The sequence below is a fragment of the Artemia franciscana genome, chromosome 2 (genome assembly GCF_032884065.1).
Source record: "Artemia franciscana chromosome 2, ASM3288406v1, whole genome shotgun sequence".
NCBI classification, from domain to species: Eukaryota; Metazoa; Arthropoda; class Branchiopoda; order Anostraca; family Artemiidae; genus Artemia; species Artemia franciscana.
The window spans coordinates 18,514,208-18,531,831 of NC_088864.1; the positions used below are offsets into that span (position 1 = coordinate 18,514,208).

The 17,624-nt window shown below is 34.7% G+C and overlaps 1 protein-coding gene across 1 annotated transcript in view; it reads left to right on the plus strand.

The window, feature by feature from the left end:
- LOC136038076 (gamma-aminobutyric acid receptor subunit beta-like) overlaps nucleotides 1-17,624 on the plus strand; it is a 208,159-nt gene that overhangs the window by 180,685 nt on the left and 9,850 nt on the right. Inside the window, exon 7 of the mRNA XM_065721074.1 lies at nucleotides 994-1,121. Within this exon, the coding sequence (XP_065577146.1) occupies nucleotides 994-1,121 (128 nt within the window). The remainder of the gene's footprint in view (nucleotides 1-993; nucleotides 1,122-17,624) is intronic.

Here is a 17,624-nt window from a genome sequence, read left to right on the forward strand (position 1 = left end):
CTGTCATTTAAGAAATTTGAATGACTGTCTTGGAGCATAATTTTAGCTTACATTCGCCATGATAGACAATCTCTATTGGTGTCCAAGTTTTAAAAAAATCCATGAGCCAGAAAAAAAGAGGACATTGCCAGCACAATGACTATATGATGAAATACACCTTTTTTCACTAACTGCTCGTTTTAACCCAACCAAAATTTAGTCTGATGGAATTACTTTTTATATTATTTGATTGTATTTTGGGAAAGGACGGTTGCAAGTAACTTCACATCAAAAATACATATATGCAAGATGGTACTCTTTTTGAAAATTTATTTATAATGGGGATTTTACTTCACTAGTAGCTGAAATTATTGCAACCCCTAGATTTTTTGCGTTCCTCCACCTTCTAGCCATTATTTTTTTTTTCTTTTTGTTTTCTCATTGAAAAATTCTTTTTAAGAAAAATTATTTTTTCATTGAAAAGAAATTCGGAAAAAACAACAGAATACTCCTTCCTAGATTTTTAAATATATATTTCCCTGCCCCTAAATTTTTCTCGAATTATTACGACTCATTACATATGTTGAGTCAACTAACAATTAAAAAGAATATAAATAAATAGAAAAAGCCTCAACAAGACTTTTAATGACGTTGATTTGCCTTTACCTTTATCACTTCAAAAAACGTTCTGACCTTTTGAATCCATACACACTTTCTCGAGGCTACAATCAGGCATGTTATTCCATCCACAGTTTCGACTGCTGATCAGAAAAATCTAGACAAACCTAAGTCCTTGAAGTGTTAGAATAGCTTCTAAAGTGGATTTTGTTATTATCTCACCGCTTTTTGGCCTTGGGTCACGGTTTCTAAGCCGCTCTTTTGAATGCTACAAAGTGACATAAACACCGTCTAGAAAAAGTTGTTCCCAGACTAATCGCTTATGTCGTGTGGTATCTTCACATAATAACTTTAAATTCGTTTAAAAATATTTTGTAATAAGTTTTTCCTTTTCAGAGTATGCTGCTGTAGGGTATTTAGCAAAGAGAATACAAATGAGACGGAGTCGTTTCATGGCAATGCAGAAAGCTTTTGAGCAGAGGCGAAGAGAGGCTGCCGAGGTTGCCGATAGGGCAAAACAAACTGTAAGTACTGATCAAGATTGAAACTTAGGGATGACGGTCTTTCCTTCTATAAAAAAAAAGTTATGAATCTTTGAAGTGTTATTTCAACAATTTCTTTCAATCCTATTATTCTTCCTTTTCTCGTCCCTCGTAGTGATTTATCTTGAACTTCTGCCTGAATTTCTGCCTGTTTTCAGCTTGACCTGATCATTCATTTAATTTCTGTTCGTCTGACATTTCATTTATTCAAATTTCTGTTTTTTTTACTTATTATTTGACTTTATTATAGCTTGCTTTAGCCATTAATTCGGCTTTATTCTTTTCACATAATTTTTTTTCTTGAAAAACCATTTTTTGAATATATTTTTTATTTTCGAATTTTAATTGCCATTGTCTTATAATAGGTTAATTCCAGGTATATTGTCCTTTTTTCAGCTTTTGTAGTTAAGGAGTAAAACGTTGAATGGCGGTAAAGTCCTAGGCAAAAATTTTAATATCCAGTCAAAAAGTAAAATCCGTTGTTTTTTCAATAGTTTTTTGAATGATGCTTTTACTTTAAAATTAAGGGGGATTGGGAGGGATTATTAAATCAAACGAAATGAATGCGTAATTTTGGCGATTTGTGGGACTGGAACCATCCTGAGCTTCTATATACTATTGTATTTTTTTGCATTTTGTAGATTAATTTAATTAAGGATAGTTATCGTAGAAATTTTGAAGTTGGCTCATTCGATTACAAATTCAAAGTTCCAGTGCCCCTGTTGGAATTCAGAGTGATTAGAGAGCAATCAGCCCTCTTCCCACAATTCTCCTAGTTGTCCTCCTTCCAATGCCATCTGATCAAAATTCTGAGACAGCCGAATTACTCAAAATTGTTGAAAGGTCCGATAACTCTTCCTCCGGGGATGACTTGCCCCACAAAAGCCCCTGGGACAAGGGCTCCTAGTCTTGCAAGTGGACAATTATTTACGCATAGGTTTTGTTATTCGGAAATGGAGGGAAATTTGACCCTGGGTTTTGAAAAAGGCTAAGGGTAATAAGGTGAAACATCAAGGGAATGCTGAGGAAGATGTTGAACAAAATTTAGACACTGTATGTATGCTACTGCAATTAACCATTAAAGCTACTACTGCTATTATGATCAATACCACTACGACTAATGATGCTACGACTGCAACTGCTACTACAACTAATAACTCTAAGCAGCACCAGGCTATCTTAGGCCAACACAGCCATGCACACTCCTTCTCCATCCCAATTTATTTAAAGCTTCCTTTTCTATATCGTCCCAGGAATTTCCCATTGTCTCTAGAGTTTTTCTTACGACATCTTCCCACCCCATTTGGGAACGACCTTGTTTTTTTTTTTGGCCTTAGTAAATTGGCTGACATGGTGACCTTTGGCATTCTGTTTTCTTTCATCCTCAGAACGTGTCTTAGCCCTCTAAACCTTTTTCTTATTAGAGCCCTAGAAAGCAGGATTAGACCACATTTATCGTATAGCTTACTGTTTGAGATACGGTTAGTCAGTCGGACATCCTACAAACCCTTAGGCAATTTCTCTGGGAAACATCTAGAAAATCTCCTTTCGTTTTTCGAAATGGCCAGGCTTCAGCATCGTACTTGACCACTGTCATCATTGTAACTTCTGATATTTAAATCGCAGACTTATATTTCTATTCTTCCTAACTTTTTTTCAACTAAAATAAACACCCTTGGCCTTGGCTGCTGACATCTTCACTGCACCTAACATTTTCACTGATAATACTACCTAGGTAAGGGAGCTACTTGAGTAGCTGTCTACTTGATTGATCTTTTCGTTACCTATCATCCTATCTTTAACTTCACTTACTCCTATTCTTAGCAACTTAGTCTTGTTAACATTAATTTTCGAACTTGTTCTTGCACCCTGAACTGGTAAAACGTTTAAAAATTCATTTATTTTGCTAAAATTTTCATTTAGGATGCTTAAATCGTCGGCATTATCTAAGTCTTAGAGAGTTTTGCTTCATGAATTAATTTCATTTTCTCCCATTGTCTTTGCTGAGTCCATAAGGACAAAGTCTTTCAAAAGGATCTTTATAAACGGGGATAGAACGTAACCCGTATTTAACTCCTGATTTAATATGGAACTACCTACTAACCTCATTTTTTACCTTAATCGCGGCAATGTCATTCTCGTACATAGCACAAATCGCCTTAATGTATTTATCCGGTAAAGGTTATAAGGATAGCTGAATCAAACTTGCTTATAATATATAAAACATAGGACTAAAGGAATTTAATAGCTCGCCATTTCTCAATTATTAGTCTAAGAGTGAAAATTTGGTCGACAAATTATTTCCCTTTCCTAAAACAACGCTGTTCTTCCCATAAAACTTTAAACTGCTAGCACTAATTATTCTATTACTTTGACTATTCGTACTGCAACTGCTTCTAAAACTGCTGCTACGGTGACCACTGCTACTACGACCACTCTTACTTGGGCTACCAGCACTACGACTACTAAGACTACCACCACGACAACTAAGACTACTTTTACGACAAATGCTGCAAAAAATAAAACACAGTGAACCAATAAAAAACTACGTCAACTTAAAACGAACAGAAATAAATTTCAAAACCATTATGGACACATAACGGGTTTTTTAAAGAAAAGTACAGGTCTACATTAAACCCAAGATGAGCTGGATCAACCAGGACCCTGCGGTTACATGAGGTTTTTATACAAAGGGTGGTCGTATAAACATAGTAGGGGGTCAATTGACTGCTAATCCGAAGCTTTAATGTCCTTTTTATGAAGCGAACTGATTAGAGGGCAGCTGCCTATCCATTTTTTGGTTTTACACCAGGGCACTTTATATGGAAAGAGTTGTCGTAGAAACTTCGAAAAGGGCTCATTCGATTTAAAATTGCAAAGTCTAGTGGCTTTTTTAATAGTCGAACGGAATTGTAAGGCAAGAAGTCCCCCGCATAAGCCCATAGTTTTTTTTATTTAATTTCTGAACGTTTTTTGAATTAATGCATGTCTCCGTACATAAATTATTAAAATGAAATTTGCATAATAATTCTTTTTTTGGCTAAATGGCTTTCTCTTAGTTTTGATCAGACGATTTTGAGAAATAAGGGGTGGGGAAGGAGGCCTAGTTGCCCTCCAATTTTTCGGTTAATTAAAAGGCAACTAGAACTTTTCATTTTTAACGAATGTTTTTATTATTAAAAATTATACGTAAATTAAGAATTAGCTTACGTAACAAACTTTCATATTCTTATATTTTTGGTTATATATATGAAGGGGTTTGTCCCCTCTTTAATACTTCGCTCTTCGCACTAAATCTTAAATTTTGTCCCAATTCTTTAAGAATGACCCCTGAATCAGAAAGGCCGTAGAATAAATAGTTGAAATTACTAAAAATACTTTAGCATAAAGAGCAAAGTATTTATCTCCTCCTAAATACCTCGCTGTTTATGCTAAAATGTTCTTAGAACCCTTCATATAGGTAATAATCTCTGTTCGTTTTAAGTTTTAATGCTACTCCTTACTTTCAATTGAAGAAAACTTTTTCATGTTAATATTTTCACTTTTTTTTAATAGTAATGCTAGAAAATCCTGCGCCCTTTTCATTGAATTTTTCTTCTCCCATGACATATTCCTCCAAGGAAACATCCTCCCAAATAGCCCCCTCCCCTCAACCCCGCACCCAAACCAAAAAAATCCCCCTGAAAACGTCGGTACACTTTCCAACAACAATTACTGTATGTAAACATTGGTCAAAGTTTTTTAACTTGCAGCCCCTCCCCCAGGGACTGTGGGGGAGTAAGTCCTCCCCAAAGACATAGCTATTAAGGTTTTCGACTATGCGGAACAAAATGGCTATCTCAAAATTTTGATCCGTTGACTCTGGGAAAAAATGAGCGTGGAAGGGGCCTAGGTGCCCTCGAATTTTTTGGTCACTTAAAAAGAGCGCTAGAACTTTTTATTTCCGTTATAATGAGCCCTCTTGCAACACTCTAGATCCCCTTGGTCGATACGAGGACCCCTGGGGAAAAAAACAAACAAAAAAATAAACACGCAGCCGTGATCTGTCTTCTGCCAAAAAAAATACGAAATTCCACATTTTAAGGATTGGACCTTGAAATTTTTTCTATAGGGTTCTCTGATACGCTGAATGCGATGGTGTGATTTTCGTTAAGAGAGGGCGTTTCTTCCTATTTTCCAAAATAAGGCAACTTTTCTCAGGCTCTTAACTTTTGATGAAAAAGATTAAATTTGATGAAACTTATATATTTAAAATCAGCATAAAAATCCGATTCTTTTGATATATCTTTTAGCATCGAAGTTTTATTTTTTAGAGTTTCTTTTACTATTGAGCCGGGTCGCTCCTTACTACAATTCGTTACCACAAACTGTTTGATTGAGAAATGTATGCTTGTTTGAACTTAATTTTCCAAAAACACAAAAGGAAATCAATTGAGCCTTTCACAGAATGTTTAGGGGAGTGTTGAAGTAAATCAAAACAAGTTATGTGTGTACGGATTATCAAAAGGACGTAAGTCATGAATGAATGGGTATATTAAATTGGAACTTTCGGGAAATGATAAGAAAGGTGATCAAAGAGGGAATATTTGCATACTACCACTACTACTACAACTACCACTACTAATACTACTACTATTACTACTACCAAACTACTCCATTTACAGTATAGACGAAAAATTTGAAATAAATCAAAAGAAGTTATGTGCATACACATGGTCAAAATATTTCCAGACTACAACTAATCCTTCTATCACTGCTACATTCATTACAACTTCTATTACTTCAACTACTACTTCTATTACAACTACTTGTAAAGGCAAAATGTTTGTACTGACAAATACTGCTAGTGATACAGTAATACAAATACTACTACTATGACTATAACTATTACAACTATGCCTAAGGGTCTGAAGGTTGAATTTTCAAGATTTTTTTTTTTGGGGGGGGGGGGGGTAGGGGAAGGGAAAGATGAACATAATCACAACACATCGCTTGTACGCAGATTGTCAAAAGGACGTAACACCAATATCTTAGGAACAGTTTGTTGTGTGAAATTGAAACTAACAGGGCTTGTTGTTGGGGGATCTTGTACTAACCAAAAGAAAATATTTGCATCCTATTGTTACTACTTCTACCCATGCTGCTACTAATACTTCTATTATTGCTACTTCTACTGCTACTACTGACACTAAAGCTAAGGCTACTACTATTAATTCAACTGCTACCGCTACTGCTGCTGCTACTGAAACAAAGGGCATTAAGGCAAAAAACTTGGCAAATATTGAAAATGTATGGAACTTAATCTCAACACCCTATGCCCACACAGGTTGTTGAGATGACGAATCAGAAATGCTTCAGGAACGGTTCAGCGTGTGTTGAAGAGAATGCTGAAGAAACCAAAGGTAGCATGTGCATACTACTACTAATGGTACTGCAACTATTGCTACTACGCAAGTTGAGTGTATTAAGGTGAAATTTTTAAGGAATATTTAGACAGATTTTGAGCTAAATCAAAAAGTTCTAGTGACTTTTTTAAGATTCCAAAGAGATTGGCGGACAGGCAGCCTTTTTCCCAAGCCCATTAATTTTTCAAATTTATCTAGTCAAAATTATCAGACAGCCATTTTGTTCAGCATAGTAGAACGTTCCAGTTGCTATGTCTTTAGGTATGTTGGACGTGTCAACCACCACAAAATTGTGTCATCAGCCCAATATACCTTAAAACTTAATGTTGCTTTACATTTAAATCAAAACGCATTGTGTGTATGATTGCCAATAAGACATCTCAGCAATACATTGAGAAGGACTGGGGAGATTAAGTTGAAATTTTCGTGGCTACTACTATTACTACTTCTGCTCTTACAATTTCAATAAATCAAATGAGTTTTAGTGTATCCCGTTTGTGAAAGAGCATAGAAATAATTTTTGGGAATGGTATTGTGTTTTATTCTTCAAGTCAACTTGAGGAGGTATAAAATTAAATTAAACAATATCATTTGTATCATGGTTAAACATTGTTGAAAAAGTTAATCCAGCATACAAATAGAAAGCCAAACTACAGAATCTTACAGAAAAAACCGTAAAGATAAAAAAAAATATTTCCACGAAAAAAATATGTCATTAAAAAAGGAACTTAAATTGATTTAAAAAGCTTTTGTCGCAAAACCAGTTTTTAAAAGGAAAATAAAGAGCTCCATTAAACCAAAAACGAGGAGAAATAAAGTCAAATAGTCCTCCAAGCGTAAAACTACCACAAATCACCATCAATAAATAAATTAAACCAAAAATAAACAGAAATTGTAATAAATGACCGATTCAAACTCAAAACGAGCAAAAATTAACGTGAGTAATTTTGAACACCCCCATGCCTTCCTAAGACCAGAACATTAATTTATGATCTCTTAGGCTTAAAAAAGCTGAATAGTCCTAACCATAGCAACACCAGAATCCTCACGGTTTTTAGATTTCTTTTTTTATCGATAATTTCAAACATGAGCCAATTAAATCTGACAACCATGCATCTGAATAATTATAGTATAAATGTTTTGATATGATTTCAGGTAGGTAGGTATGCGTTTATTTCATCAAAGAAAAATTACTAAAATTACACTTCCAATCAATAATATACTGCTTAATTTAAGGGCCTAAGATATACCTGTTCAGCAGCAAAACTACAACAAATAAATTATAACTATTCATTCAAAAATCAAAGAAATACGCAATGAAAAAAAAACAGACGAAACACTATGCAATCTCTAAACAGCCATCTATCATCATAAAAAAAAGAAAAAAAGGGATAAATTTTTAACCAATATAACTTACAATTTGTTCAAAAATTATTTTTTATTCTTACTCTAAATAACATAAGGTTTCCAGACCACCTAATACTCTTTGGAATTGAGTTCCAAATAACAACACCTACATGTTTAATCATAAACCCAGATCGCGTTGTATGTCTGATTTCACTAGACAACTGATCAGAGCTCCTAGTAGAATAATCGTGATAATTTGAATTATATCGATAAAATCTGCTAAAATACTGAGGAGAAAATCCATTTAAAACCTGGTATACAAAAATTAAAATCTGCTGAGACTTAATAAGATCAATATTGAAAATATATAAATCTCTAAAACAATCTCTAGTACTACTACACGCAAGATATTCACCCAAACTTCTAATTGCCTTATTCTTTATAATGTGGACCCTTTTCACATGACTAGAAAAATTACTTGCATACAATGAACAACCATACACTACATAAGGATGGACAATTGAATAATAAATTGCTTTCAGGACATGTAGAGGAAATAAAATGAAATCTTCTTAAAATACCAACTCCACGAACCAATTTTGAAGATAAAACTTTGCAATAATGAATCCAACCAAAATTTACATCAACATAAAATCATAGATATCTACATTGGAAAAAACTGACTAATGGAAAGACCTTGTACAAGAATACTATGACAATTATTTACAGCTTTACCAATACGACTAAATATCGTGTAATTAGTCTTCTCGATATTCACTGCAAGAAAACTATGCTTTGTGAACTGAGATAAATTATCCAGAGCTACATTAGTTATCTCTATAAGATCCTCGACAGATTCCGCTGCGTCATCTGTGAATGATGTAACTAAGGCACCAGGAAGGTGAAAGCGCATTGTATCCTCATATATAAGAAACAGTAAAGGTCCTAATACTGAACCTTGGGGCACTCCACAATTCACATTGAAGGGTTTCCCTACCACATCATCTATCATAACTTTGATGAACCTACCATGCAAGTAAGACCTAAACCAATCCAAACACTTTTCACCGACTCCTAAACATGCTAGCCTACTTAATAAAAGATTAAAATCAACGGTATCAAATGCTTTTCTAAAATCTATGAACACAGTAAGAGGGATAAGATTCCTTTCTAGGGCACTATTAACACACTACATTAGATGGTATGCCGCATGAACAGTTGAATGTTTAGTTCTCAAACCGAACTGTGACTCACTTAATATTCCAAGCTTGTCTAAATATTCATACAGCTGTCGATGTACTATTTTCTCGTATATCTTTGAGAATAGTGGTAACAAGCTTATACGTCGCCAGTTCGTCATATCTTACTTATTGCCTAATTTGAACAGTGGTAGGTCCTTTGCTTGTTTAAGCGCCTTAGGGAATTGGCCGACTTCAAGTGACAGGTTAACGAGGTAAAGAAGACATGGTATTAGATACACTGAAACTAGTTTGAATGCTTTCAGATTCAAACCATCAATACCAGCAGCATTTGACTTTAAATTCTTCACAATTTTTGTTAATTCTTTCATTGACGCTTTTTCAAATTGAAATTTATGATGTTCACTTCGTTTATCTTCAAAGAGCGTGTCGCTTTTCGCTGGGTCTCGGTGAGAAGTGTCTTCATTGATTCTACTTCCAATACCAGAGAAGAATTTACCAAACTTGTCAGCAATCTGCTTCTTATCAGTGACTGTAACACCCTCGACAGTGATAGCATTTATGAGGCTATCATGTTTACCTCTGCCTTTAATTACACCGCTAATGGTCTGCCAAGTGCCCCACATATCTCCTTTTTGCTCATAAAATTTTCCAATGTAATGTTTCTTTTTTTTTAGAACGTCTTAACTTATTCACTAAATTTCGTTGACGAATATATTCATTTTTACTTTCTTCACAAATGAGTCAATTAAACTTTTGAAGAAGCAAGCGTTACGGGCACTTATAGCCTCAGCAACTTCATCATCAATCTAGGGTTTTCGGGGGATATCTCGTTCTTTTTTCCTAGTAAGTTTCAAGGGACAAGCAAACTCAAATATCGGAGTAATTATCCCAAGAAAGTTGTCGAGTGCACGCGAGGGATCTGGTTCTTCATACACTTTCTCCCACAATATTACACTTATTTGTTCACGGAACTCATGTAAATTTGTCGGCCGAAGATCTCTTATAAGTTTACGCCTAGTCTTTTCGTAAGTCGAGCTCCGTTGCTTTATCGTGCATGTAACAGGAAGATGATCAGATCCCGGATGGATCATGATATCACAATATGAATCAGGAACTAAATTTGAAGGGAGAAACACATTATCAATAAGAGTAGCAGGATGTTCAGTTATTCTAGAAGGAGGGCGATTCGTTGGAAAATAACCATGCGATAACATCAAGTCAAAAAACTCAAAATTATAGCTATTCAAACACAACAAATCAAAATTAAAATCACCCATGATTATGCATTCATTTTTACAGACAGAAGTTTACATAAATAATCATCAAATAAATCAAGGATTAGAGAATAGAATTAGAGAACAAAATTCTGCTTCAAGAATAGAAGCAGCAAATCCAGCTTCTATTTAAAGAACTGCTATTGGTCAAAGAGCTATTGTAATGAAGGCTTATTGAAATCATGAGCTTGATAGTTTCATGTTTTATGATGTTTTGTAATGTTCATTATTTTTCAAAAACTTGTGCTTTTTTTAAGAATTACTACTTTCTTTTCTTATTGTGTACCCCTCCCTCCTTAAATGATTAAAAAAAAATTGTGCGCACCTTGATCTGCACCTTGTTTCTGAGCTATTAGATCTAACCAAAGACTCGCGTTTTAATAGTTTGCCATTGATTTAGTAAATTATCTTGCTATCTGGGGCATTTTTACAAATGCTAGTAAGCCGTTCTTTGCTTTACCTCCAATACAGGTCCTTTGATTCACTGCAATTTTCATAGTCCTACAAGTTTCGTGGAGAAACACCGATATTCGAAGTTGTCTATAGATTCTACAGATAATTAAATAAAAAAAACTAATTTTTTTTAGCTGAAAGTAAGGAGCGATATTAAAACTTAAAACGAACAGAAATTACTCCGTATATAAAATGGGTTGTCCCCTCCGCAATCCCTCGCTCTTTACGCTAAAGCTTTTAATTGTTTTAAAAAGTAGAATTGTGGCAAAGAGTCAAACTTTAGCGTAAAGAGCGAGGGATTTCGGAGGGGACAACCCATTTTATGTACGGAGTAATTTCTGTTCGTTTTAAGTTTTAATGTCGCTCCTTACTTTCAGCTAAAAAAAAATAGTTTTTTTTATTTAATTTCTGAACGTTTTGAATTAATACATGTTTGGTTTTGGCTCTCCGCACATAAATTATTAAAATGAAATTTGTATATTAATTCTTTTTTTTGGCTAAATGGCTTTCTCTTAGTTTTGATCGGACGATTTTGAGAAATAAGGGGTGGAGAAGGAGGCCTAGTTGCCCTCCAATTTTTCGGTTAATTAGAAAGGCAACTAGAACTTTAAATTTTTAACGAACGTTTTTATTAGTAAAAAATATACGTAACTTAAGAATTAACTTACGTAACAAACTTTCATAATCTTATATTTTTATTATGTATACGAGGGGGTTTGTACCCTCGTTAATACCTCGCTCTTTACACTAAATCTTAAGTTTTGTCCCAGTTCTTGAAGAATGACCCCTGAATCAGAAAGGCCGTAGAATAAATAGTTGAAATTACTAAAAATATTTTAGCATAAAGAGCGAGGTATTTATCTCCTCCTAAATACCTCGCTCTTTATGCTAAAGTATTTTTAGAACCCCTCATATGCGTAATAATCTCTCTTCGTTTCAAGTTTCAATGCTACTCCTTTCTTTCATTTGAAAAAAACGTTTTCATGTTTATTTTTCATTGTTTTCTTATAGTAATGCTAGAAAATCATGCGCCCTTTTCCTTGAATTTTTCTTCCCCCATGACAGATTACTCCAAGGAAAGATCCTCCAACATAGCCCCCTCACCTCAGCCCCACCCCCAAACAAAATAAAATCCCCCTGAAAACGTCTGTACACTTCCCAGTAACCATTACTATATGTAAACACTGGTCAAAGTTTGTAACTTGCAGCCCCTCCCCCAGGGATTCTGGGGGAGTAAGTCATCCCCAAAGACATACTTATTATGGTTTTCGACTAGTTTGAACAAAATGGCTATCTAAAAAATTTTATCCGTTGACTTTGGGAAAAAAATGAGCGTGGGAGGGGGCCTAGATGCCCTCCAATTTTTTTGGTCACTTAAAAAAGGCACTAGAACTTTTCATTTCCGTTAAAATGAGCCCTCTTGCGACATTCTAGGCGATATGATGACCCCTGAAAAAAAAAAAAAAAACAAACAAACAAATAAACACGCACCCGTGATTTGTCTTCTAGCAAAAAATACAAAATTCCACATTTTTGTAGATAGGAGCTTGAAACTTCTACAGTAGGGTTCTCTTATACGCTGAATCTGATGGTGTCATTTTCGTTAAGATTCTACGACTTTTAGGGGGTGTTTCCCCCTATTTTCTTAAATAAGGCAAATTTTCTCAGGCTCGTAACTTTTGATGGGTAAGACTAAACTTTATGAAACTTATATATTTAAAATTAGCATTAAAATGCGATTCTTTTGATGTAGCTATTGATATCAAAATTCAATTTTTTAAAGTTTTGGTTACTATTGAGCCGGGTCGCTCCTTACTACAGTTCGTTACCACGAACTGTTTGATAAAGTCCATAATGGTTTCTTAGTGACACCCATTAAAGATATGGATTTTTTTAACACGAAAATGGATGTAGATTGTTTATTAAGATACAATGAAGCAGTAACTAAACAATGTCAGACCTTCAACTTGAAATGAAGGAATGTTTCTTTTCACTTGACCAAGTGAGAGTTAACTCCCGCCCAAAACTAGAATGTATACTGCAGCCAAAGATGGCAGGATGTAATAGATCTACAAATATCTTAGAAATTGGAATACCCTTTCCTTGAATTGTATTTTCAATGCTTTCCTTCAATTTAGTAAATTGTCCAACTCTCCGGGGCATTTTTACACATGCTGAGGCGCGGTCTTTTCCTTTACCTGCGATATACGTTGAACAATTGTCTTCAGCTATTTCATACTTGTGACTACTGAAGGATTTCAGAAGTTTCACTCTTTCCATTTGATTAAATTCAAATCAAATGTAAGCTCTGGTTTTGATCGTTTGAGCGAAGATTTATAAAGGGGGAATAAGAAGATCTGAACTCGGAATGCTTGTTTTTCCCTCGCTACAATTTTAATACTTCAATAGCTTTTGTGGAGAAACACCGAGATTCAAATTTTCAATAGATTCTGCAAATGATGAAGTTCATAATGGTTGCATATTGATGATTGTTAAAGATATGGATAGTTTCATTGTAAATATGAATATGGATGTTGATTGTTTCTTAGGATACAAGCAAAGAGTAATGAAGCAATATCAGACCTTCAATTGAAATGAAGAACATCTTTCCTGTCGCTTAACCTAGTAACGGTTTACTCTCACTCACAATTACAATGTATTCTGCAGCATCGTCGCAAATACTTTGAAATAAACTATACCAGTTTTCCGACTAAAATTGTACCGCAAGAGGTTAATTTGGACCATCTGAGAAAAACTTTAAAAACTTGCCCTAACTAGAAGAAGACTTTTGCTATAAAAAAAACTTGAACAGATATCCGAGTAAAAAGGAAGAAAGTAAAACCAAAACATACAGCAATATTTGAATTGTACCCAAGGCCGTATCCAGAGGGGATATAGGGTTTGAATCCCTTTTTTCGGAAATTTGTGTTCAACTCGTAAAAGCGTAACAAAATGTATATAAACAAGTTTCATTTTTATTTTTTTATTTATACCACTCTCCCCGAAAAAAATAACCCCCAACAAAGAAATTATTCCTCCCCGAAAAAAATATCCTGGTTGTGGCCCTGACTCTACCAAGAAATTTTCTGGTTTATCTTATTGTATCCAGACCACTAAATTCTACCAAAAAATGGCACAATTTTACCATGTTCGCAACGCTGTTCTGCAGCCTAAGTGGACAGGAAAGAAGATAAACGTTTATCTATATCAATGATGTATAAGCGAAAAGCAACTAACATCACTTACAAGGGATTAACTCAGGTGCGTTTATAGGAAGGGGACAAGAGGGGTCCATATCCGGATAGTCAGAGGACATGGACTATATAATAATTATTTTCTCCAAATTATGGGGGGGGGGGTAAATTATATGGAATGATTGAACTAAATTGAATCATTGGTTAACACGATTATTGGCCATTTGTTAATAAAGTAATATTTGTGTGGCCTATATCGCTCTTCACCTGGAGAATCATGATTTTGGCTTGCTATTTATATTTTGGACAAAATTTGGCAAGAAATTTTAATAGTTGAAAATGTAGAACTCTAGATGGATGGATAGGGGGAATATTATTCAAACTAATGAATTAAAAATCTATATTTTGGTCTTCCATAGCCAGCCTGATCCTTGTCATATTATAACCTTGAAAATAGACGGGGATGGATCGATCATTTAAAACAGTTGTGGTAACGAAGGATGTGGAATTTCGTATTTTTTACCAGAAGACAGATCACGGATGCGTGTTTATTTGTTTTTTTTTTTTTCTTTTTCCCAGGCGTGATCGTATCGACCTTGTGATCCTAGAATGTCGCAAGAGAGCTTGTTCGAACGGAAATAAAAAGTTCTAGTGTCCATTTTAAGAGACCAAAAAAATCGGAGGGCACCTATGCCCCCTCCATTACTTAGTTTTTTTCTCAAATTCAACGAATCAAAATTTTGAGATAACCATTTTTTTCAGCAGAGTCAAAAAAGCTAATAACTATGTCTTGTGGGACGGCATACTCCCTCACAGTCCTCGGGGGAGGGGCTGCAAGTTACAAATGTTTACCAGTGATTACATAAAGTAATGGTTATTGGGAAGTGTACTGACGTTTTCAGGGAGATTTTTTTCAGGGCTGGGGAGGGGGCTGAGGGGAGTGGGTTACGTGGAAGGATCTTTCCATAGAGGACTTTGTCATGGAAGGAGAGAATTTCCGTGAAGGGGTCGGAGGATTTTCTGAAATTGTTTCTAAAATTAGAAAAAAATTTAAATTTTCTAAAATATTCTATAAAAATATAGAACAAAAACAACGAAAAATAAACATGAAAAGTTTTTCAACTGAAAGTAAGGAGCAGCCATAAAACTAAAAACGAACATAAATTATTACGCATATGAGGGATTCATCTCCACCTAAATACCTGAATTTTAACTCATTATTCAGCGGCCTATGTAAATCAGGGGTCATTCTTAAATAATTGGGACAAAATCTAAGCTTTACTGTAAAGAGCAAGGTATTAACGAGGGGACAAACCCCCTCATATACGTCATAAAAATATATGAATATAGAAGTTTGTTACGTAAGCTAATTCTTAAGTTACGTATATTTTTTACTAATAAAAACGTTCGTAAAAAACTAAAATTTCTAGTTGCCTTTTCAAGTAACCAAAAGATTGGAGGACAACTAGGCCTCCTCCCTTTTTTTATTATCAAAATCGTCCAGTAAAAACTATGAGAAAGTCCTTTAGCCAAAAAAAAATTAATGTGCCAATTGTTTTAAGTAATCATGTGCGGAGAGCCAAAATCAAAACATGCATTTATTAAAAACGTTCAGAAATTAAATAAAAAAACAAGTTTTTTTAAATGAAAGTAAGGACCGACAAAACGAACAGAAATTACTCCGTACATGAAAGGGGCTGTTCTCTCCTCAATGCCCCACTCTTTACGCTAAAGTTTTTTACTGTTTTAAAAAGTAGATTTGAAAGAAAAAATTAAACTTTAGCTCAAGAAGCAGGGCATTGAGGAAGAAACAGCCCCTCTCATGTACGGAGCAATTTCTGTTCGTTTTAAGTTTTAACGTTGCTCCTTACTTTCATTTTAAAAAAAAAACTTATCTTATTTAATCGCTATAAGAATCCTATTGTGTTGTATTTTGTTTTAATAATATGCTTGTTTTTTTTTTCAATAAATACTATCTGGGCTCATTTATTAGGAAGTAATTTTGATTTGCTATCTAAAAATAAAAATAAAAATAGAATATCAAGAGTCAATATAGGCAGATTTGTTTTCAGGTTCAGGTTTTTTTGGTTCTGAAAAAGCAATTGAAGTGTCTTTTTTGGCTTAAAATTTTAAGCAAATCAATTTTATGAAAAAAATATTTAAAAGTCAAAATCAATATGATTAACTTTTTTAAAACGGTTTTCTCCCTCGATAAGATTCCCTAGATTTAAATTAGGAAGCCATGTCCCCAATTGCAAGCCTAAAATCAACTTGACAACCCCGTCCAATATTCATTCTAAGCATCAACTGGACCCCTTAAACCATAAAATTACCCATAGTCACACTTGATATTGTATAGATACGCCACTTTATAACCTGGACGCACACAATGTCTTTTAATTCAGTTAAACATGCCCTTCAACTTTAGGTGAACTCAAATTTTAACTTAATACCCACAGCCTTCCTTAAGTAATTTTGGCCCCCCCTTTCGGCTCCCCTGAACTTTCTAACTTAAGATCTTAGTCGTACGTGACATATTGAAGATGCGCCTTTTTGACAACCGGTAAGAATACATCACGTTTTGATTTAGCTCAATATACCCCGAAAATTTCAGCTTAGTGTCTTAAGTCCCCCTGAAATATTGCAGACTCGTTTTTTTTGTAACTTGGATGCACATTGTGTATTTTATTTAGCTCCCCCCCTGCCCCTTAACATTCCTTGAAAGTATCAACTTAATCACCTTAGGTGTCTTTGAGATATTGTAGATACGCCCTTTTGGCAACCTGCATTCACATAGTGTTCTTTGATTTGATTCAAGATCCCCTTGACAGTATTTCAAAGTATTACCTTAATACACTTATCCCTTTTGGAGAACCCACATCAAATATGCCCCCTTTTCCAATATTGAAACCTTTATTTAAACAATGGGCAAAGTGAATACTATAGAGTCCATGCCCTGGGGACTATGTGTGGTGTGTGTCATTCCATCCCGGGAGGCCTAGTTACTAAGTTTTTCCCCAAATTTTCCCCTATTTGGGGTATCCCGAAATAGTATCCGTATCCGAGAATTTTGATTAAATGTATTCTGGCTTGGTGAGGTTGGGGGACAGATAGTTGTAAAGAACATGGAATGGGGATGATTGTCCTGTAAACTCATTTTACTCTTAGGAAGGGCAATAGAACTGTCAGTTACAAGGAATGAAAATTGCAACCACGATAGTTGTTAGGATCGGGAACTCATGCATGTAAATGGGTATCGATGGCCAAAAAACATCAAAATTTTGTATGATTTGCTCCATGTTTTTTCAAATTTTCATACAATTCATATTTTTGACGTTTTTTCGAATTTGTTACCACCTCTAAACTGATTATAGCATTTTACCTACTAAAATGCTTATAAATGTCTTTCCCTTTCTTGGTCCCTCTAATATTTTCTTTGTCTCCTAGAAAAGTCTTTATCCAAAGGCGTTATTGTACTTCTCCGTTCCTGTAACCAATCGAGGTTCTTCGAAAGATAATCGGCTTTGTATATTTGTTTTGATTATAAATCAAGTTCCTCCTCTTCCTGGTAAAGATAGAAAGTTGTGGTCCTCTGAGCTCTAGCTTTGAT